The sequence below is a fragment of the Poecile atricapillus genome, chromosome 10 (assembly GCF_030490865.1).
Source record: "Poecile atricapillus isolate bPoeAtr1 chromosome 10, bPoeAtr1.hap1, whole genome shotgun sequence".
NCBI lineage: Eukaryota > Metazoa > Chordata > Aves > Passeriformes > Paridae > Poecile > Poecile atricapillus.
In genome coordinates this window covers 12,600,601-12,623,886 of record NC_081258.1, presented here as the reverse complement: position 1 = coordinate 12,623,886, position 23,286 = coordinate 12,600,601, and the positions used below count along the sequence as shown (strand labels likewise).

The window sequence follows — 23,286 nt, the reverse complement described above, 5'->3', positions numbered from 1 at the left end:
TGTTCCACGCCGGGCCGGACCCGGCTGCCGGGAGCCGTGACATCCCTATCTCGTACTGTCGCTGCCCGGCCCGGCGGGGCTCTCGGGTCCCCTGCCCGCGGCTCACTTGCTGACGCTTGCCCGCACCACCCCGGGACCACCCATCCCCATCCCCGGGCTCACTCCCCATCCCCGCCGCCGCCCTCCGCGCATCGCTCCTGCCTAGCAAATGGCGGCGGCGGGGGAGGGAGCCCGGAGCGCGGCGGAGGGGAAATTTCCTCCCCGAGGCGGCCCGGCAGCGCCCGCAAGGGAGGGCGGAGGGCGCCCGCCCCGCCCCGCCCCGCTCCCACCGCCCCCGGGCCCGGCTCCTGTCACGATGAATGCGGGAGGAAGGCTCCCCCTTCCCCTCGCTGGCCTCGCCGCCTCCGGCCCCTCCTCCGCGCCCCCGCCGCTGAGCGCGGCCGCCCGGCGGAGCGACCCCCGCCCCCGCTGCTCGCCCGGCGGCCCCGGGGGCGGCGGGATCCGCACCGCCCCGGCGCTCGCACTGGAATGGGTGGAGTTGAGGAGCGCGGTTTCCTGAGAGGAAGTGACCGCACGGGGCAGGAATGCGCCGCCGGCTCCGCGCCGCGTCCCGCCTGCCTCGCCGCGGTGCCGCGGGGAGCCCTCTCCGCCCCGCCAGCCATGCCGCACTTCACCGTGGTGCCGGTGGAGGACAAGCCCCGCGCCGAGTACGACAGCGTAGAAGGGCTCAGCTGGGTGGACTACCGGGAGCCGGCCGCGGCGCCCGCCCCCGGCGACTCCTACGACACCGTCAGCTCCGACGGTGAGCGGGCACGGCCGGGGCGGGGGGCGGCGGTGCCCACGCTCCGGGGGCTCGGGAGAGCCCGGCTCCCCGCCCCGCTGCCGCCGGCTGCGGCACAGACAAAGGCGGGGGCGCCGGCGGCGGCTGCCGGGCTGCTCGGGGCGCCGCGCCCGGGGGAGGAGCCCCCCGGTGCGCCGGGCGGGCGGGCGGGCGGCGGCTCCGCTGTTGCCACGGCCGGGACGCGGGAGCCCGGGCAGGCGGGGCGGCGCTGCCGCCGCTGTCAGCCCGCCGGGCCGCGCCGGGGATGCCCTGGACGCGGGGTTCCCCGGAGCGCACAGGAGCCAGCCCGGGGTTCCCTCCGCCCCCCTGGCCGCTCGGTGATAGCCCGGGGTGCAGCGGGGAGCGGGGCTGGCCCGGGGTATAGCTCTTATCGGGGCTTCCACAAGCCGCCGTGGTGATAAGGGTACGTGGAGATAGGCTCAGATGTTTTCAGTGCTCCACTGCCAAAATAAACGGGTGATAGAGAAGTCAGTTAAATTAGCCGAATTTAACGGTGCCTGCTTTACTTGTTTATATCATCTTAAAAAATATATTGCGGCTGCTCAGCAAGGTCTCTCTCCCCCAAGCCGGGCCCTTGAATACTACAACAAGTGCTTTGTGCCTGTGTGGCTCTCACAACTGCTCCTGCCAGGCAGAGCTGCTTTTTCTTAAGGGTTAATTTATTCCAATTACAGAAGAAGATCACGTAAGTAGGAGGGGATTTTGGGTGGTGAGATGTACATTCTTTAGGCAGCTGATATTGGTGCTCAGCCTATCTTGGTATTTTGCTGTGACTTTTAGATATAAATCACTTTAAATACAGCGAGTTTCTAGTGGGAATGTGAAGGACAGTTAGATTTGGGCAGTAGTGTAGTTCTGGTACAAGGTTGTTTTAGCTCTTTGTGCAATCTGTTCTTTTTTTTTTTTTCTGCCTTGGTTATGTTTAGCCTTCTGTAACCTTTAGGAAGAGGATCTTCCCATGGGCTCATCTGGTAAATCTGACTTGCCCTCTGTGAATCATGCGTGACTCTAGGCAACAAAAGAAAAAGAAGTAAACACCTGGCCTGTTCTTCCTTGCCCGTGCAGTCAAACTTTTCAGACTGCAAATGTTGTTGAATGTACAGTAATCCCTGAAGCGAGCCTGCACTGCTCGGGCCTGTGCTTAAGGAAGGCAACAGGGTTATTTTGTTGAGTGATACTCAGCTGTCATAAGAGCAAAGTTCAGTTCCTGCCATGTTAACTTGCTAATTTCTCTGAGAATATGCATTTCAATCTCAAATGTGTGTGCATTGGGAGTTTCTTTCTTTCTTTCTTTGTATAATTTTCAAGAAAATTTTAGATTCCAATTACCTAGTAGCTTACATAGCCCTAGTGCCCGTTCTTTCCATGCCTAGTGTGGGTGTTTTAGGATGATGAAAGGGAGGTGCTTTTCCCAAGCTGTCTATTACCACAGATGATTTGAGGCACTAGCCCTAAAGGCTGTGCAGGCCCTTTAATTTATTTTGTAAAATAGGACTGTTTTACTCTCAGGCTACTTACTCCTCGTGTGTATTAAACTAACAGGTATTTTTTACCCATCTCAGCAGGTTGAGGTGGACACCTCGTGGAATGCTTTTTCCAGTAGCTAGCTTTGGCCATGGGTTGGTAAGTGTGGCTTGTGGAAGCTGCTGCCATGGTGGATAAAGAAAGTCAACTCAAACCAGCACTTACTTGGGTATAAGGCTGCCGTAGGATGTGTGCAGCCAACACACTTCAGGATACCCGCTCAACTCATGTCACAGTCCCTCAGTCACTGGCAAGCTGCTGCCCCAACTGCAGTGCACAGCCATGCTGCTGGAAGTTAGCTGAGTTTCTCTATTTTAAAGCTGATAAATATCTAGTAATTTCTCTACTAATATATGGTAGCTAGTTCTGTTCTGTTTGAACTCTAAAGTGGCTTCCATTTTTTAATTTACTTTCACAGTAATTAAGTATTGTTTCATATCCTTGGGGTGTGTGTATAAAGATATGTGTCTTGCCTACCTGTACTGACAAGTGTGCTCTTCCCCAGTAGCCTCTTCGATCTTTTCCTACGTTTCCTGGGTTTGTAGCTCTTTAGAGGGGAACCTGAACTCAATCTCGTGTTATTCCTTTCGGTTTTGGTGCTGGTTTCTACATCCTGTGCTGTTACCCTGGCCTCTCTCACAGGGGGTGTTGGTGGTGTGACACAGCGGAGGTGGAAGCTCCTGTTGAAGGCAGAGTCTCTCAGAGCTGTTTAGCGCTGGCTGGAACCTGCAGCCTGGAGGCAAGAGGGTGACCCTGCAGAGCCTTCTGTGGCAGCTGATTACGGGGTTCATGGAGGGATCTGTTGGTGTTGGTGATGCCCCTGATTTGAGATAAGATAAACTGTTTGACTTGAGTGCAGAGTTCAGGTTTTAGGTTGTGGCCTTTTGGAAGTGCACACAGTTGGTGCTGGTTCATGGATGCACGCGGAGCAGTGCCCATGGTCCGGCCTTTCTGTGCCATCAAGTGGCTGCACCACAGGCAGTGCGAGAAACTGGCCGCAGTTCTTCCAGTCAAGCTTCTGATGGGAAGGTTTTATTTTGTCATCTTGCTGTTCAGAACCTGATTGCAAGACTTGTTTGGGTTGCTCAGTTTGATTGGGTCTGTTGAGGTGACTCAGTAAGGACATGGCCCTTCCAGAGAGTGGTCATGGCACTGCAGCTGTTTATAGCTGCTCTCTAACACTCTGCAGAGTGGTGGCTGTGCTGTCCAGTACTCCTTGCACAATAACTGAGGCTGTTGCTTATGATTCTGATGGATTCTTTTTTTGGTTTGATGTTTTTGCTGCTGCCTTTATTTGTCATATCTTTGTTTTTGAAGTTTTTTTGTTTTCCTGAATTTTGCTTTTTTTAGGATATCAAGTGATAGGGCGTCATCTAAACTCTACAGATGTGAAACCGTTCTGCAACAGAATTTCTTGTCAACCATTTCCATAAGAAGACATTATTCAGTGTGCAATAATTTAGCCTTGTCAGATAGTTTCAGTGCTTGCTTATGAATAAAATCAGCCTTTTATTTCTAAGTAGGTTCCACTGACTGCCACTGCTTGTAATAGACTTTGACATCTTTCATTTAGTAAAAGAAGTACAAAGAATTATCCTGTGATCCTATGATAAACACTTGAGCCCTTCTTTATGGATCGTCAGGGATGAGAAATGTGAATTTGGCATCCCCTCTGTCTTTGAAATAAAGCCAGCATATTAGGTTAGGTACACAGGGCAAAAAGAGAGACAGTGGGGTCTGAATAGTGTTTAAAAAACCAAATACACTTTGCTTTAATAGGAATCTCAGCTCCACAGTCATTGTGCACCCAGTTAACCAAAGTGTGGCAATGTCATGTGTCCTGTGGGAAGTTATTTATCTTCCCTTGACTTTTGTGTGGAAATGAGACACTAATCAGCTTGGTGTCACTAACTAGCTTTGGTCAGCTGCCACCCTTGGTTTTTGCCAAGGAATTGCTCTGCTTATGTTCCAGTTATCACATGGCTTCCTCCAACCCCTGAGTTCTCTGACTAGACTTGAGTCCTTTACCTCAAGCTTACATTCTGTGTCAGTGTGTTCAGTGCTCTTGTGCAGCAGCAGATTGTGCTGCTCATTTACAGGGAGCTGTTTTGGAAAATAGTGTGCTTTTACTTCACACTTCCTGGTTCATTGCTTTAATGTGTGGTAACTTACAAGTAAAGATTTTCAGTCTTTTGCAAGACCTCAAACTAAGCTCACATGAAATGTGTCTGAAGATACTTTTAATGGGGACACATAAATCATTCAAAAATCCTTCTTCAAGGTACTTAATTCTTACATGTAGGTGTTTTGGCAAAGTCCAGAGATAAGATAAAATTTGTCATGTAATAAATTAGACACCAGGGCTAAATAGGGCGGCAGAAACATGTCCAAATAGCATTTAAGTTATCTTAAGAAGTTCTGCTGGCAGCAATGTGGCTAAATGGAACTGTTATGGTGGTAACAGTGGAATATTTTTGCATAACTTTTGTAGCACAGGTGTCTTCAGCGTTTTTTGTGTTGCCTAAAAGCTGCAGAAAGAAGCCATAGAGGAGGCAGCCTGGGGTGGAGTTGAGGCAAAACCTCTGAATTGTTTCAGAGAAAAGTAACCTGAGAATAGCAATACTGATGTCAGTGAACTGTCTTTTCTGGTGATTTGTTAACTATTTCTTTACTGAAAATGGGATGGAGACTGCATCTTCTTCAATGTAGTTGCATTTTGATGAGGGAGGGTATTTTTTTTCTGTTCTGCTAGCAACTGGTTTCCCCTCTCTGAAAAGTATGATGTGTAAATTTGGAGATATTAAAGGTGTCCTGTCAGTGCTAAATATGTCAATAGTGATTTATTTTCTGAAAGGGTACTTGTGGGATCCACAGCAATAGTTACAGTTTTCAGTGCAGGTCCTGAAAGGGGTCTTAGCAGCAGGGTCATACTTAAGAAGTCCTGGGAGTTTTTTTGTTGCTTGCGCTTTTTTCCTTGTCTTTCATTTTATTTTTTTTTCCTTTCTGTTTGAGCAATCAGTAATTATCACAGCATTGATTGCAGTGCTAAATTCCAGAATGCTTTTCTCAGCAATGCAGGTACTTAGAGAAGTGGACTCTTGCTTCAGATAAGGAAAGATAAGAGTTTGGCATGTGAAAAATGAGAGTGGAAAAGTGTTTTGTGACATAATTAGCTGTTTATAATAGCTGGGTGGGTGAAGGAGGTGGTATATACATTCTTTATACCCTGTAATCAAAGGAATTTTTCTGAGGAGCTCCTTTTCCTGGAGCCCATGGTCAATACCTGTAGTTCCTTTTATCAGCTTGTAGTGTAGTAAGGTTTAATTTGTTATAATGCTTGTCTAGGAAAACAAAAAAGTTCTTGTTGCTGTATAAACTGCTACTTTTGCTAAGCATGTTTCATACTTCTAATTTGTGCAGTGTTCAGGACCGAGCTGCAGAGGCTGCAGCTGTCCAGTACCAAGGGGATCGTGGTGCCAGCTGCTGGTGAACAGGAGAGTTAGCTAAATATAGGAAAACATGGGCCTTTTTGTGGGTTCTCTGGTATTTCAGTTATTTGAGAAAGCTCTGGGAAGAATCTTTGTGATATGTCTAAGTGATGTGAAAGCAGCTCCTGTACCCGTGTGTGCGTGGGTCTGCATGTTGCAAAAACCTAAAAGAAGGCTGTTAAAAAACCCCATACAACCTCTGTTGGTCTCTTGCAGCTGCAGATTTTTTGTGTTTTGGAGAACACCTGCTAAGCAGTTGTACATGAAAAGAAATGGATTTTCTACCCAATTCTCTCTGCCTTTGCTTGCTAAGTGGCCATTTCAAACTTGAGTTGAAGCTAAATTTGGAAATATTTTAATAATGCTGAAGTTATATCTTCTCTACAATCTCTGAACTTTTCTAAAGAATTTTAAGTACATTTTTGGGTGTCTTGTATTTGTATTAAATCTCTCATGTATAAAATTGATCTGTGTGTGTAATTCAATTTCCCCTTACAAATTCCTTCAGTGTTTCACTTCCTCAAAGAAGATAGTGACATCTGCTTTCTTTTCCCTGCTGCAACAAAATTAAAGCATAACTTTTTGTGTGCTTTTCAATGTAGAGCTTAATTTTGGCTTTTGCTCTAAAGTTCTGTGCAGAATGAAGACTAAGGTAGTTTGCAGTCTCATTGACCAGGAAATGTAGCCAAACACAGTAAAAGCTGTTGGCTGAGGTTGGAACAGCCACCTTGAGAGTGATCAGAGTTAATGATCACTGCCTTGTCTTGAAGTGCATCTGACAGGATGGGGGATACCCAGTGCCACAGGGAGAGGGAAGCTGTAATTGGTGAGTTCACCCTTCCAAGACCAAGTTAAGGATTTACATGTTTTTGATTGTGATGCAGCAAATAATGTGCAGACTGCTTTAAATTACGGAAAAATTGCTATTAGCACCAATATGTGGAGCAAGATTTCTTTGATCAAAGAGTCCGTGTCCTCAACTTGTTGGTTCAAGGTTGCTCCTTAAATACCTTGTTCTGTGGCCTGAATTAGAGAGGAAATAAAAGGAACCATTTGAAGACATGGTGAGAGCCTATTTGAATTACATTTTAGGGGTGTTTCCTTTGTCTTCAGTAACCTCTGAATAAGAAGTTTTGCATCTTTTAGTTGTACTAAGCTGATTTTTATTCTCAGATAATAACATTTCAGGGTTTTTTTGTTTGTTTGTTTGTTTGATTTAGTAAAACCTCTTTCTTAATTATTAGTTTTCAATAGGCAACTGTTCAAATGCTGCCAAGTGATCCCTTAGCAATGAGTAGTACTGTTCTTGTTCTTTCACTTGAGCTGCTTTGGATGATTTCTTTCAGCATACTTGGATTTTGTCATGCATAGAGGACTGAGCATCTTTCACAGTGGTTGCTGTAGCCATTGCCAAGCAAACAATATCTTTGTTTTAAGCAAGCAAAATAACAAAATATACACACAAAAACCATTAGTCTTTTCACAGACTCAAATATGAGACAGTTAATATATCTGTCTTTAAATTTAAAGGTCTACAAAAAATACAGCCCTTACCATGCATGCAGGGTAAACATCTCTGGAATTTGAATATGACAACATTTTGTATACTGTAACTGCATATATATATATATATATATATATATGTGTGTGTGTGTGTGTGAGTGTCTGGAGGTTATTTTGTAGCCTGATTGCTGCCTATTTGTCCCCTATAGTTTTATTTTAAACACTGTTTCACAAGTTTCAAACTGTCACTTCTGACTGGTAAAAAGAAGTTCCTGGAGTAGCATTTTTTTCCTAACTGGCTTTTAGTAGGGCTTTAGATTTTGTGGCGGGTTCTAGGTATGCCTTGGAATAAAAAATTCTGTTTTCTTTCCAGCAGTCTTAAATCATGTGTGAGCAGCAGAGGCACAGGTCAGAACAGTTCTGGGAATACATGTTTTCAAATTTTTGTTGCTGTTGAAGTACCTGGTGGAGTTTTTTCTTTCAAAAGATGATTCTTTTGATCTTCTTTGTGCTCTGTAGGACAGAGAGATGGAGTTTGACATGCAGAATAAAGTGCTAATTGCCCCCAAAAAGCTTTTACTCAATTAGCTTATGGATGAATGGGGAAGTTTGATAACTTGGCAGTTATGCTTGGCTGACTGGGGGCAGCTTTAGACTTGTTGGAAATGTAAATGAAATGGCATTTTGCTGAGCAGAAGATGAGAAGCCAGTGCCAGGCAGGGCTGGGCAAGGGGTGAGGGAGGATGTGGCTGGTACTGGGGTGATGGTGGTGGTGAAGGGGTGGTCATCATCCCACCTCTGTATTGATGGTCACAGTGATGCTCCAGGAAGCCAGGGGGCTCTTTTCTGTAAGGCATGGTGTGCCAGCATTTCCAAAGGTATTCACAGTTTGTGTTTGCCTAGTGTCTCCTGGATTTTTGGCCACAGGTCTATCCTCTTGAATGCAGAAAGCTTAATTTGCTTCTTTCTCTCCAGCCAAGTGACCTGCATTGTCCTAGAAGCCCAGCTCTCTCATTGATTGGCACATGGTCTGTACCATCATGAGGATGCAATCCATCGATTACTTTGAAAATGAGAATCAGAGCTGTGAGCTGCTGTTGGAGGCTGGCTTGCAGGGATCTGTGGCAGGGATTGTATAACCACATCCTGGCAGAGGAGCGATGACGCAGAGCTGTGCGTAGGGCAGAGGCACGCTGTGCTATGGATAGGTTCAAGGTAATTATGCCTCAACAAAACTACATGGGTTTTTTTCCCCTGCAGTCTAATTACCAACCTTCAGTTTCATCTCCTACCAGTAGCCAGCAATTTCTTCTTCTGTTTATCTGAGGGATTTAGAAGATCATTCAGTCACCGTGTTTACCCTCTTATCATGAAGCAGACCATGCAACCTTCTGACTTTCACTTCCATGTCAAAGGGAAAAAAGGATTTTTATGGTGTGCTGTTAGAAGCTGCTCATTTGCTAAGTTAAGGAGGGCAAACTTGTTGAGACTTGCTCTTACATACTTTAAATTGCTGATTGTTGCAGTAAAACAGTTTGTATGCCCTGGAGTATAATTGTTTTCCATAAAATTATCTATGGCAATGCTACTTACTTTTATGACCCCATCTCTGCTTGCAAGCTGAGTAGCCCTGAGCTTAGTTACTGTGTGCAAAGTCCACCTCTGGATTTCGCTGTAGGAGGTCAGCTCTAAGTCAGGACCAGGAGTAATTCAGGAGCGTGGCATAGCTGCTACTGTCTCTGAAAGAGGACAGCACATTACTGTTTCTCCTCTGCCTTCTACCTTTGCATTCAGGAGCTTTGTCTTGCTGATCCTCTTCTAAATAGTGTAATTGATCTTACTTTTTTTCACTACTTGCTGTACTATGTATTTGTGTCCAGAGCTGACACAAAGGTAGAAGTTTGTTAATTGTCTGATTTTAGAACCTACTGCTGTATATTTTTGCCTTTGTTCTGCTAAGGTTTTAACTGTCCAGTTTATGATTTCACAGTGTTAAGTGTTTGGCAGTAATACCACTTGACCATCTCCCATCCCTTCAGTAGCATCCCTTCCTTTCCCTTGATTCCTTTTTGTGTTCTGCACCCTGTGCTGAGGCACAGCAGTTTTGAGAGCATCACAAGCCACCCTTTGCTTCAGCTCCTACATGGAACTTTTACCTTGACTTCTTTGTCTAGGCCAACAGAAACCACTCACTCTTGCTGTGTTTCTGTGTTCCAGGAAATGTGGTGACAATGTCAGGGGTTAATTTCTGCGACATGGTAGCTGATCATGAAAGCAGGTATAGTTGAGCCAGGTTTGGTAAATCCCAATTCTGTGTAACCGGTGGGATGATTATCTGCCTTGTGCTGAGATGCCTTTTAGCACACCTGCAAGGAGCTTTAAAGCTGTAATTCAAGCAACACAGAGAGAATTGCTTGATTGCAGTATTTTGCTTTTGCCCTTTTAAGACACTGTATTGTAGACTTTTTGGTAGAAGCATATATTTAACAGGAACAAACTCACCATTATACATCTTGAAGTATTTTCTGACTTAGATTGTGCTCCAGCTGCCTAATTCCTGACTGGTGAAGCAGAAAAGTGATCTAATGTTGCTGCTCTCTCCTTGAAGAGTTTCTCTAAGCTCAAGGTGAGGTGTTATACTCCCCTTGCTCTGATGCTCTTACAAACAGATGAACTTTCTGTAAAATGATGGGAAAAGCCACTGTGGCTTCTCCAGGTATATGACATTGTCTTGGTCTGTGCTGTGTTGCACTGTGTGAAATGTGTTGTGCTGTTTGGGGAGACTTGTGGGCTCTTTGTAAATGTGTGTCAAAATATTTGGGTTTTAGAAGAATGGTGGTTTGCTGTTTATCATGTGCAATGTCAGAGCTCTCTCCACCCTCTAAAATGTGTGAGTGACTCCCTTTGCTTGGAGAAGTCTCATGCTGACTTGTACTTTCTGTAAGTATTATGACCAGAGTTAGAGTGAGTTTTGGCTGTTTGTAGCACTTCACACTGAAAGTTCATCCTTGGATTTCAGCCTTGGACTGTACACAGGCATAATTTTTTTATTTCCCCTCCTCCTTAAAACACACTCCCGCTTTCCTTTTTCCTTAGCTTAAAAAAAAATCTGTCACGAACTTTGTTTTGACATGGAACACAGTACTTCTCAAATGTAAGAAATATCTGATGTTCAGCACTTTCTGTTTGAGTTAACTGACTGAAAAATAATGGCATTCAGGGTTTCACAATCAGCTTGTAAGTGGTAACCAATGTCTTTCTGCTGTCTTCCAGGAATGGATAGTAGATAGAAGTCTGTAAAGGTACATTGTGTATTTTGCAATGCACTGAATGTACATACATTGAAATGTTCAAAGTAATTAAATCTCCTTTCTTCTGTTATTTTCTGCATGTGTGGAGCATATTTAGCATCCTGGCTCTTATCTTACTTCTTTCCACTTGTTCCCTGTAGGAAGTTTTCTGAGCTGGTGGCAATACTGGCTTTTAGTGGTCACTGTTCCCATCTGCTTTCTCTCACTCCAAAGTTTGTCCCTGTACAGTTGTTTCTTTGGCCTGTGTTGAGCTGGAGGAGGGAACAGGTATGTCCAAAATTGTGGTGTGTGTTTTTTGGACTTTTTTTTTGGTTGTTCTCTCTTTTGTACTGTGAAGCCACGGTCAGTTGAACATGTGTAGGGCTGAAAAGAATTTTGTGTATTTGGTATGAGAAAGAAAGGTGTATTTGAATTGAATATTGTATGGAATCTGCATACTGGTCTCATAGATGTATGACTTTCAGAGAAAGTGAGAATATTTTATAGCAAGACAAGAGGCTTTTCCTGAGGCAGGAAAAATACCAGAATGCTGCTCCCTATATTTTGATAGAAGGTGTGCTGTATCCGAGGTGCCCTCATGCCTGTGAAGGAGTTTCGAGGAGGAGAATTGTGAGAAATGGTTTTGGAGTTGTTCCACATGAAAGAACCTCTGAAGTGGATTACAGGGTAATAAAGGTTGTTTTTATAGCGATTTTTTTTTTTTAATCTGGCAGTGACAGGTTATATTATGAAAGCTCCCAAGTGATGTGAGTTCCTAAATCCAATTTCTCAAAAGTGACTTGGCATCTTTAATTACACAGGTATTCCTGGTGACTGCACCTACCTCATCGTGTAGGTAGGCTTTAGTGAGGTGTGTGCTGGTATCCAGAGGACCTCTTGTGAATGGGCAGAATGGTGGGGGCTCTGGTAATTATGAAGTGCTTAGAATCATTAAATTAGTATTTCTTGTGTATCTTACATAAACCTCCCATTTCATCCTGCTATTGCTAGGTTTTTTTTGTGATCTTGCATGTGGTTCATCCGATAATGGGTCATCATATTCTAATGTATTGAAGATGGAAAGAAACAGATCACTGTTTTCACTTGAAAGCTGAAATGCCTGCAGGGCTAATGTCACAGGGCTGCACTGGCATTAGCAGGTTTAAAACCCTGTCTGATTCCACACTCAGCAAGCGGCAGATTTGTGGCACGCTTTTCTGAGTAAGTGTGCAGTGCCTCTTAAATGTGGCTGGGCTTGGATTTGACAAGTTGCATTTTCTGTAAGATCCTGATATTTGTGTATTTTCTCGGTGTTGCAAGGGTTATAATGCCAGGGTTATATCACTGTTGGCTTAGCTTTCTGTAAGGAACTTTTGCTTCCTGGGAGAGACTGGTCCAATTCAACATTGCAGCCAGCACTTTGTCACAGCAGGTAGAAAAAGTTCTTTTGGAAATACAATATTACTAAAGTTGTCCAGTTCTCAGGACTTCAGAGGAAACATTTACTAAAGTATGTGCTAAGAGCTGGAAGAAGAATAATGGTAAACCAAGTTACTGAAAATGTCAAAGAGCTATTGCTAAAGGGTAAGTACTTCATGTTGATACTAGCACCTACAAAGAGTTGTAGTGTTCTGAAACCATCAGTGTATCTTAACTGAAAAATAAAATCATAGTGCTTTCTGAAACACAGGATTATTAAATTGTTAAATCCTTCAAGTTGTGTACGGTCAGACAACTTGATGGGTAAAGCTGTTCTCTAATCTAGTTTTGCAGAGTACAGTAGAAGTCTTTGCACGTGTTTATTAGGGATAAATCCAAGATCTGTGCTTAAATGCATACTTAATTTTGTCCTCTGCTCCAGCCTATCTGTTGCATAGGGTGTTGTCTGGGAAAGTTTTGTCTGTATCTTTCAAGCAGAGCACAAGAAAGTGCCATCTTTTGAACCCTGAACTGGTTCAGAGGAATGACTGTATTATCAATAATACAGCTTTTTGTTTTATTTTTTTTGGACACAATTATGCTTTGTTTGAGTCACTTTTGTAGGTACCATAACTGTTGCTGATGATAAATGTGTACTGCAGTATATAGTGCCTAATGTGTTAAGAATCACAGCTTTACTAGTTAGGTAGAATTCAGTAAACTCAAAACTATTTTGACAGTGTTAATTAAGAGTGAAGTACATAATGTTATTACATAGCATAATAATGTTATAATAGTGAATGATCAGCATATACTATTAAAATGAGCATGAATGTCAGTAGTTTGGTGTTTAAGCTGCAGTTTCTGATGGAAACGTGTGTCTGGAGCAGGCATGTGAGTGTTCAGTGTTGCCAGTGAAATTGGTCATTTGAGCCTGTGTTTCAAGTACAGAGGATCTCAAAGCTATCCAGGGAAAGATCTGTCCTTTCATTTTGCTCTGATTTCTTCTCATAAGCTTTATTGTCGCGTGGGTTCTTATCTAGTTTGACTTTGGCCTTTATTTTCATAAAATACTGGGTCAGCTGGGATTTTACAGCTTGTGCTTTCTGCCACCTTCAGTGAAAAAGACCTGGTAGCCCAAGGTCTTGTGTGAACTGGCATTAACAGATTTCCATTTGTTATTTCCTTAGCAGTGCCTAGTTTGTAGTGTGAATGAGTTTTATCTAACTAGATGTAATGCTGGTTATTTCCTGTTTCTCCTATTTCTGGTGTAAATACAATAATCCTATTAAACCCTCCCCAATACCTAAACCAGCCCAGCCTCAAAACAAGAACTTAGTCGAGTTTTCAAAACATTTTGAGAAATGTTTTTTTCTCAGCTTGGAATGTCACTTTGCTACTTTTGTCTTTTTCCTACTGCAAAATAAAGAAATTATGGTTTTCAGTTTTGAAAAATATGAAAGTTAAATCATGACTTTCTGTTTTTTTTTAATGAAAAAAGTGCTTTAGGTAACACTGACTGCTTTGTAGCTGAAGAGAAAATAAGTATTCCTTGTTATCAGGTCCCATGATGTTAGCTGCTTGTTCTGCTGCCATAAATGAGTTTATAACCAGAATTTTCATTTTAGAAATTCTTTGTGTTTCTGGCTAGTTGTGTGTTGTCCATGGAGAAACAAGTATTTCTAATATGCTTTTTTTAATTATTGCTTAAAGTTATCTTTGTTTTGGACTGCTGCTGATGTTGGATTAGAATTTTGGCCTAATTGTTGAAAGTGAGTAATTTAAGAAAAGAAGCAATGTCTGATTTCTGTTAATGAAACGTAAAGGTAGTGATATCTGCAAAAGCATAATTGTGCATTGAATTATTTGGTATAGTCTCATGAATGAACCAAGAAAAATGTTCCATAACATTCTCAGTTCTGAGAATGAATAGGAGTTTTGTTTAGTCCAGCCACATGTGAGGAACCACATGAATAGAAGCAGACTTGGAATGTATTTGAAATCAAATTGTTGTCTTCATGTTTCTTAGGTTTTCCTAAAATGACAGTATCTTGATTTACTTCAGCAGTACTCTTGGGTGCTTGGCTGCTGAAATGTGGAGATACCAGGGTTCTTGGTCTGCTGGCAAAGTCCAGGAAGATTGTTGAGGATTTTCTGTTTCTGAGTGATACTCAGACCTGCAGGTCTTGACGGCCTGTGAGTGATGAGCAGAACACTCTGAGCATCACACAGCCTTTGGGAGGAACAGTATGAGCAGTATCCTTGCTGACATCTGGGAAACGGTGTCTCAAGAGCTGTTAAAAACAAACCAAACCCCCAAAGTGTGATAAAAATGGACATGGTCAGCTTTTTATATTAAAACTTTATTCATAAGGCTGTGAACAAATGCCCTCAAAATAATCTGACTAATAGGACCTGATTATGCAATAATTTCTGTTTCTCCATTTCTTTTTTTTCCCTGTAGATTGCCTACCTTGGGCATATTCATTTGCTTCTAGGTCCTGTGAGAACTGTTAAGTGTAACAAACCTATTTTGATTTTGTGGTCAAAAATCAAAGTAAATTGTGTCATAATTACCACTTGTGTAGAAATTTGCAGAACATACTGACACATGAAAATCTGAGAAAGCACAAATAAATCAGAACAGAACTAACTTGCTTTCCAAAGTGGGGTAAATTTTGCCTACCTTAGAACATCTGTAAATGAGGGTTTTAATTAGGGTAGGCTCTCTTTAGAGGTAATTTGCAGCATGTCAGGGTGCATGCACAGGAGAGGCACTCCAGGGGTCAGCTAATTGAGCCATCTGAGTGAGAAGTAAGCCTGTGTGATTAGTTTGCTATAAGAACCTGCTGTTTAGATTGCTCATATTAAGGGAAACCCACGGCAACTGCTTGGGGATGAGCTCTGATTTCTATTCGATTCCAGTGTTACTGGTAGCTGAAATAATATAAGTATGTATATTTTTTTGTTGCAATTAAAAAAAAAAGTCAGATCAAGTAGTGTTCCCTGTGCATGAAAACGGCTCAGTTTGTGCCCTTAACTATCACAGATCTTGTGGCCAGTAATACTTGTGAAATAGTTTCTGAATAACAGCAAAATGTGGTGTTAGCTGCTGGACAGGCTATTTCATCACAGTGTTTGTTACTGTGGTGGACACAAAGGTGTCTGTACATGCATAGTACAATTACAAGTGAGATACTAACTCTTACTCTGCTCCAGAAATTAAATTACATCGAGGAGAGGAGTGTTGGGCTGTCCTTTGAGCTGGTTTTCTAAGAAATACCTACTGTTTGTTAGTTATAAAGGGATAATAAATTAATGTGTTTCTTGGTCAAGCTGAGCATTTCACTTCCAACTTTGACTTGAACTCTGATTTGCACTGAAATGATTTGAAGGAATTTCGTCCTTTACTTAAGACTTGGTACTTCAGGCAGGAGGATTCTGGCAGCCCTGCATGCCATCCTCACAGGCCACAGCAGTGGCTGGAGCTTTGTCCACTTTCCTGCCTCCAGAGCATGGTGGAGGCTGTGTTCCTCCTGAGATGCTGTGAGCAGGGTGTGCATGCCTCTGCCAGCTGCCATTAGCTCGGATATTATGTGCCTGTAGAAGCAAAGTGGAAGAAGTTTCTTATCAAAGTTCAGCCCTCTTCAGAATTTCATTTTTCTTTAATGTTTTAACCTTGCTGTAGCTTAATTGGCATTGCTCTGTGCATTTGTTACCTGTGTGGGCCAGACTAAAGCTGGTCAGGCTCTGTCCATCTGTGCCTTCAGCACATCTTAACTTGCCAGGGAGATAAAGTTTCCATAAGAAGTAGGTGAGCGTCTCTAGGTTAGTCATGTCCTGATGAAAACATCTGTAGTTTTTTAAGGTGTTCTACTTTCTGCTTCTCTACCTGAATGTGGTTAAGCAGGGGAGTGGTTGTTTTTCATAAAGGAGTTTAGAAACCGGTAGTAGAGAAAAATAAAACCTTGACAGGTCAAGTCATGCAGCTGCTCTTGCCACCTTCTCAGTGATTATTTTAGTCTGACAGAGTAGACCTTATCATTATGAAGCTTCCCGGTCTTTTATTGTGCCTAATTGTTCAGCTTTCATTTATCCTCACTAATCTGTCTTTTAGTTACTTTCATATATATCTTTTGTTTGTAATTCTCTCTAAATTTTGGTTTGCATCCCTCAGTTACTTGAGAAAACACAATGGCTTGCACAAAAGACTTGTATTCAGAATACTCAAGCAGTGAGACTGTCCAGCATAATACTCTTCCAGAAGGAATGCAGTAACATGAATAGTGTCCTCTGTGTTCTTAATCCTTTTAAAATTTATTTATTTATTATTTTTTTTTAACCTTTGCTGAAGAACAAAATAAAAACAGACAGTAGAATATCTGCTACAGTTTAGTCACAGTGTTTTTTCTTGGCTGTGACGCAAAAGTTTGGACATCCATTTGTTGCTTTTATTCTGTTTCCTGAGCTTGTGTGTTTGCATGTGTGGGAGCATGCACACTTGGGGGTTTTTGGTTTTGTTCCCTGGATCATCTCTGATGTTTAAGGAACTCAGGTGATCCACAGGATGAGGAACTTGTTCTTTGGACCTGTGCCCATATCTGAATAGAATGTTCAGGGGACTATGCTGGAGATGTTTAGATAAACTGTGTAGTTGAAGTGGTGGCTGCAAATAGAATTATCTGGTTTGGGAGAGAACTGGTAGCATTCAGAAACAAAATGCCTTAATTATTGAAAGATAATGAAGCCTGAGAAGCAATGAAACAAGTGAAGAGGAAACATTAGCCTACTTGGAATACAGCTTGAATACCTCAAAAATTTGAGATTAATTAGGGACTAAGGCAAATAAATTATTCTCTGTTGCAGAGTATTTAGCTCCCTCTTTGAGAAATGTTCCTTGCAAATCAATCTTGCATGATGAAAACTAACACCACATAGCTACCGGCCAGGACCAAAGACTTGATAACAAAGAATGTGGAAATCTGTGCGCATGTCACAGGATGGTGCTTGCCCAGGAGACTTCATGCTTCAGAATGTAAACCGTCCTCGGGTGAAGCTGGGGCAGGAATTCCCCAGAGTAGCTTTCCGAGGTCACATCCGCTCCCTTCCAAAGCTGATGGAGATAACACGCTCTTCCCATGCAAGTAAGTCTCTTTGAAGCTGCTCCTGTTGCTCATTGGCAGAGAGAATATACTGGACAATTTTTTTTTTCTTGCAGTGTGGTTTCTGTACTGTGCTGCAGTCTTGGTCTGTTTTGTCAAAGTACAGTTGTTATTGTTGTTGAGGAAATGGTTATTTGCTGGAGGTTTTACTCCTGAATTGGAAACACAATATGAGAGGAGAGAAAGTGAGAGGAATGCTTTGATTTAGAACATGTCTATAAAGAAGAGATTGCAGTGAACATGCAGCTGTGGTGGAGATGATTTTTGTCTGTCATTTAATTAGCTGTATTTAAGTTAGCAATGTAGGAGTCTTGAATTAGCACACACCTCTGCAGCACCAGTTCTGCCTATTGGTGGTGTGGAACTAGGATGTCACTGTAAAGAACTTGCATATAATTAACCCTCCTTCACTTCCTGTTGAAAGTGTACGGTATTTGAGAGGGACTTTAAAGGTGCAGTTCATTAGATCAGCAGCAAAGTTCACTTTTATTTTTGCATTGTCTGCAGGAATTCATATGTATGTTATTTCAGGACAATGGAGCTAGTGCCATGAATGTGGTAAAAAGCCACTTGTACTTCTCTATCTTCTGAACCCTCAAGAAGAAAATGTGCCCTGGCAATTGCAAAATCAATACTATATTTCCAGTCATTAGTTCTACTGAATTTTCTATTCAGTTTGGGCTTCCTGTGTGCAGGATAGTGTATAAAACCAGCATGCCAAGGGGTCACATTTGGAAGGAAAGTCTAATGGGCAGGGTCTGAGTGATGCTTGAACATATACATGGAGAATAAGAGAGAAGATGGAAGCTTTTTATAGAGAGAGAGGTGTTCTGAACAGACCAATTGTGAAAAATTCACCGGTGTTGAAGATGTATCTAAAAAATAACATCAATTAAGTTGAAGATTCATCTTAAGTCACTGGTCTTTGTCAGGCTCAGGGAGATATTATGAAGTAATCTTTCATAACTAAGGAGAGGTTATGTGGATTGCAGTAACAAGGAAAAATCATGGAAAATTTTTAAAGAAGATGATAATTCTTTTGCCCTTTCTTTTAAAAGAGCAAAATAATTATCTTGTTTAAAAAACTGAGATTGAATGTATGAATTTTTCTTGGTAAGAGTGGGATTTTGTATATAAAACAGTTGAGAGTTTCTCTAAGTGTTACAAGTAAAAGAATTCCTCCTGATGGAAGGAGGAAAGACAGCAAAGAATTGCTTTAAAAATCACTCAGTGATAAAAAAGACCCAAAACAACAGGCTGATAATTCAAACATTCAGTCACCAGAGCCAGTGTATAGGGTTTCCTATATAGAGCTTATAGGATTTGAGGAAACAAAGCAAAGTTGCTCATCACCTTGATGTGTTTGGTAAGTGTAATGGAGAAGATACTGCAGAGACCAGAGTCTTGAAGAATCAAGCAGACAGTATTTCTGTTGATGTCATAATTTGCACCATCATTTGTGTCCAATTTAGTGAGTAAAAGGTATATGGCAGATAACTCCATTTCCTCAGCAAAAATTGTAAATGTACTTTAGCCACAACAGGATGGGGGGACTGCAGCACACACTGCAGCAAAATTGATCTGGTGTATTCCAGTATAGGCATAACAAATACAGCAAGCAAGCAGTTTTTGCAGATTTTAACCTTTGCTAAAGTAGATAACTGTTTGATTTCAATGCTGCGTCGTTAAGCTTAATGATGTTTTTCTAGTAATGTAAAAAATTCTACAATTACAGCAAAGTGAGCCTCTCTTATGTGTAGGTGGGGTCAGCAAATAAGCTGAGCTGCCTTGTTCAGGGCAGCTGCTCATTTCCATTTTGGGGTTAGTTGTCAGAGCTGTGAGAAAGGCAGTAGGCGCATAAACACAATAGGCTGCTCTTTTAATATATTTTTGGTCAGCTAAATATTTACTTACAGAAGCTTAAAAATCTCTCTGTTCTTTGTGAATATTGTTTTTCCAACAGTTTTGTGCAAAGCACCTGTCAGCAATTTCCAGAAAATTGTGCTGCTTTCCATGCATGCCTTCCCCTCAGTAAGAGTAGGACTGAATGTTCTCATAATTTTTTGGCTTATAACAATTACTTTTGTAACATTTCAGTTTTTGCTGATCACTGTGTGTAGGGGAGCACTCTTTGCCTGTTGGGTTCGTTTTGTGAGTTGATTTAAATTTCAGAATGCAGAGAGATTTTAATGTGAATTATATCAAAATAATTTAGTGTAGCCTTATTGAATTGATTACTGTAATCATTGAAAAGATGAACCTAAAAATCCAGCTGTCTAATGTCTTGCTTTTGGTGTATTCAGTGTACAATATTTAAACTTGCAGTATTTTCATTTGAGATAATAATGTCTTTTTCTTTAATTTTTAATTTCTGTAATGGTTACATCTTTTGTAAACAGAAAAATATATTCCTTGGATTAATCCTTTCTTAAGGAGATACTCTTGGAAATCACTCATTTGTGTTGGCTGAGAGAGCAGGGAGTGAAGAGGTACAGGCAAAAGAAAAGAATTTTTGTTTGTTGAGCAGAGGGTAATGGGAGTCATAGGTCCAAGAACTTCTTCTGAAGATGGAAATCAATTTAATTTTTTTTTCCCCCTCAGAGGTTGTTTTAAACTATAGTGGCCTTGGGTTGCTTTTTTTTTTTTTTTCCTTTTCTTCTTGTTACTACTTGTGACAAAAAGCTCTACTGATCTTCCATCTCTCCTTTTTTTTTTTTTTTTAACATTGTTCATTGCATATGGGAGTGCTCTGGTTTTAATGTACCTGATATTAGGTTTTAATTTAGAAGAGGAGCCTGAAGAGTGCACAGCTTAAATGTTCAAAACACAGTGAGGGTAAAAGCATTAGGATGTTGAATGGGATTAGTGGGCACAGTGAATAACAAACAGCATTTAAGAACTAAAAAGGTGCTTTGGGGATTGTTTACCTGTATTGTCATGACAGAATCTCATCTTTGTAGTGTTCAGTCTTGCTAACTGTATCTAACTGGGTTGGACATGCAGCTCAGAGGTTGCTATTACCATTAGTAGTGATTTCTAAATGCACAGGAGCTGTCCCAGTGCTTGTCACTGTTCTATGTAAGAAACAGCTGCAGAAGTGAGCATGAGAGAATAAAGGCACATATAACATTGTAGCTGTGGCCCTAGTCATAGATTTACTTTGAGGTGACTTTTTGTTTTGTTTTAATGAAGCAGAGGAGTATAAATAGAAATAACTCTACCTTGAGTGTAACACCTTTGATATTGCTAACATTGTATGACTTGAGATACTAAAAAGAAACATCTTCAGTTAACCAAATGAGTTTATTCCCTATGGATTCTTCAAGGTTACAGTCTTATTCTCTGCTTATCAAAACGTGCTTTTTTTTTTTTCTTCACAGGTCATGGCAACCATAAAGAAAACAGTCCTTTCCTGAACAGTTCAGAAGCTGGCAAGGGAGGTGATTACTATGACAGAAATCTGGCCTTGTTTGAGGTAATTTCTAGCTGTTTTTTGTACTTCTAATGTGATTTGTGTTCATCCATGATGGGAGGGATGGAGCACATCTTTCTCCCCCAGATGCCTTTTTGTGGGTGTCCATCTGTTGTCGGGGTACAGCAGGCAGAGAGATCCTGTGTGTGACAGAGCTCAGGTGTGATGACAGCTGGGTCTGTGAGGCAGAGTTATAATTCTGTATATCTGTATAGCTGTATCCAGCTGGAAGTGAGGAGGGGCAGACACTCCTGCTGGAGGCCACCAGGTGTGGAGGCTCTTCTGTGGGACTAAGCAGAGGGAGGATCTATCAGGACACCAGAGGCCATGCTCCATCCTGAACAGGAGGTGCATGCTGTCTCAGCCCCTTTCTGGAAGGGACTGTAATCAGGTTTTTAAACATGTGAACTGCAGCTCAGATCACAGGAAGGAATAAGAAAAGGAGTGCTTGGCTCATGTCATGCCTGAAGGAATGACCCCATTTGGGGTCAGTTTCTGCATCAGGTACAAAGCACATAATGCTACTGATTCCACCAGAAACTGTTCAAGGTGATACCTAAAGATATGATAAACCTGCAGACAGTGAAATCTTTGTCAATTGTTTTTTATTTCCTGCGTGGAAAGTTGTTTCTCTTTACCATGTATTCCTTATTGTGCTATCAGAAATGCAAGACTTTAATTTCAAAGAGAAAGGAAATTATTTTATTCTGGGACTTTTTTTCATCCCCCCTACCCCCAAACCAGAAACAGAAATTGGGTGGGATGAGTATAAAGGTGGGAGGCCCTCTGTACGTGTGAGGATTTTGTCTAGATCCACATGAATTAGATAACATAGTTTGGAAAATGTAATAAAATCATCAGAGTGCATTCATGTCTACAATGAGCAGAGTTTAATTACTAAAACTCTGATTTGTTTGGCAGCTTGACCTTTTAAAAAGTATATCTGTTGATGTAAGTTGACATTAGAGATATATGCAAGATACACATTCATTTTCTCACAGTTCTAAGGCTCAGACTTCTTCATTGCTGTAATTATGCTTTTCAGCACCTGAGGAGAATGATTCACATGGTGCAGACATTTTGGCATGGCCTTTTCCTATCAGAGTTGCCCTGCTTTCAGAAAATTAAAATCTGTCATCAGTGGTTCAAGCACAGTGAAATACTCTGTCATTCCCTGGATGATTTTCCTGGTGTGGTCCCTGGTAGCCTCAGGCATGCCCAGGAAGGCGTGATCCCAGACTCTTCAGAAATGCTGTGAACTGCAGAAGTTGACTTGTTGTCTTCTTCCACAGGAAGAACTTGATATACGACCAAAAGTGTCATCTCTGCTTGGCAAGTTGGTCAACTACACAAATCTTACTCAAGGTGTCAAGGAACATGAAGAAGCAGAAAGTACTGATGGATCGAAGAAGAAAGTATCAAAAGTAAGTAAAGATTCTCTCCATGGCCACAACTGATGAATGGGATGATTCCCTGTGTGATTTTTGGGGAGCTGGCCTCCCTTCTGCTTTTTCCTAACCTCTCTCAGGAGCCACGACAATGTTGCAAAGAAATGACATAGAACCTGTAGGGAGCCAGCTGTTACCAGAGAATTGGGGCAGATGTGGTGGTTAAAATTGCAGTGTAATTCCTTATGCTTGGTGTGCATTTAGATAAGAACGGAACAGGCTTTTAGTGGGATACAAATAAAAACTAAATTCCACAGCTTTTTCCTAGTGCTGTTTGAGCTGCCCAGCGGTATCTGACACACCCCTGCAAGCCAGGTAGGTGATGACACGGGGTTTGTAGGAGACAACACCCATCTAGAGTGGTGGGTGGAGGTCAGATTGGGCACCCTGGGGCAGCTCAGGAGCCATTCCGCTGTCAGGCACTTAGGCAGCTGAACTCTGCCCCAAAGCATCTGCATTTAGATGGCTGGCCCATGGGGCTGGCTCTGGAATGACTGCAGCAGGTGAGGTTTGGTTATTGGTAGCTGATTTCTATCAGGAGGGCAGTGTTTAACTGCTCCTCTCACCTCTGGCAGAGCCGCAGGTGCTTTGGTTACTGCTGCACCTGGCGTGGTTGCATTTTATGGCTTGCAGGCCTGTCAGCTTGCTTGCAAGTTCTGTCAAAAGAAAGATTTCCAAAGAAGCTAAGATAGCACTTGAGTTCTGCAGGTTTTATAGCACTGCCCTACAAAGTTTGAGCCATTTCAGAAAGGGATGGCAGTGATATTGTTGCAAACCAGTACCTCTCAAGCAGCATGCATGTTACCCCATGCTGAATGCTCTTACTCACACTCCAGTTCCTTACTCTGCAGTTTTACACTGGGAATAACAAAGTTGTTTTGTCAACGTGAAGCTTAAAATTCAGTTTTATTTGAGACCACATGCACTAAAAGTGCTGCAATATTGTGGTTAATGTGACATCATGACAGGACTGAGCTAAGGTCATTTGGATAAAGTAGCTGCATTCTGGTCCTATAAGCTGACATTAAAAAAGTAATTTAAACATTTTAATTATGATTTTCTTTTGTGTGGTACTTGTTGTTATACTAATGGTTGAGTCTTGTCCAAAGCTTTTACCTTCACATTACTAATAAGGAATG

The 23,286-nt window shown here is 42.1% G+C and overlaps 1 protein-coding gene across 8 annotated transcripts in view; it reads left to right on the top strand.

The window, feature by feature from the left end:
- The first annotated feature begins 513 nt into the window (after positions 1–513).
- SLC12A4 (solute carrier family 12 member 4) overlaps positions 514–23,286 on the top strand; it is a 46,336-nt gene continuing 23,563 nt past the window's right edge. Inside the window, exons 1-7 of one of the 8 annotated variants that reach the window (XM_058845559.1) lie at positions 1,296–1,526; positions 2,404–2,464; positions 8,332–8,571; positions 9,574–10,934; positions 16,932–17,209; positions 20,608–20,702; positions 21,992–22,123. In XM_058845559.1, coding sequence (XP_058701542.1) covers positions 17,038–17,209; positions 20,608–20,702; positions 21,992–22,123 — 399 coding nt within the window. In that variant the 5' untranslated portion in view covers positions 1,296–1,526; positions 2,404–2,464; positions 8,332–8,571; positions 9,574–10,934; positions 16,932–17,037. Of the gene's footprint in view, positions 803–1,295; positions 1,527–2,403; positions 2,465–8,331; positions 8,572–9,573; positions 12,231–16,931; positions 17,210–20,607; positions 20,703–21,991; positions 22,124–23,286 lie in introns of those variants that run through there. The other 7 variants (XM_058845560.1, XM_058845562.1, XM_058845561.1 and 4 more) reach the window with 7 other exon arrangements.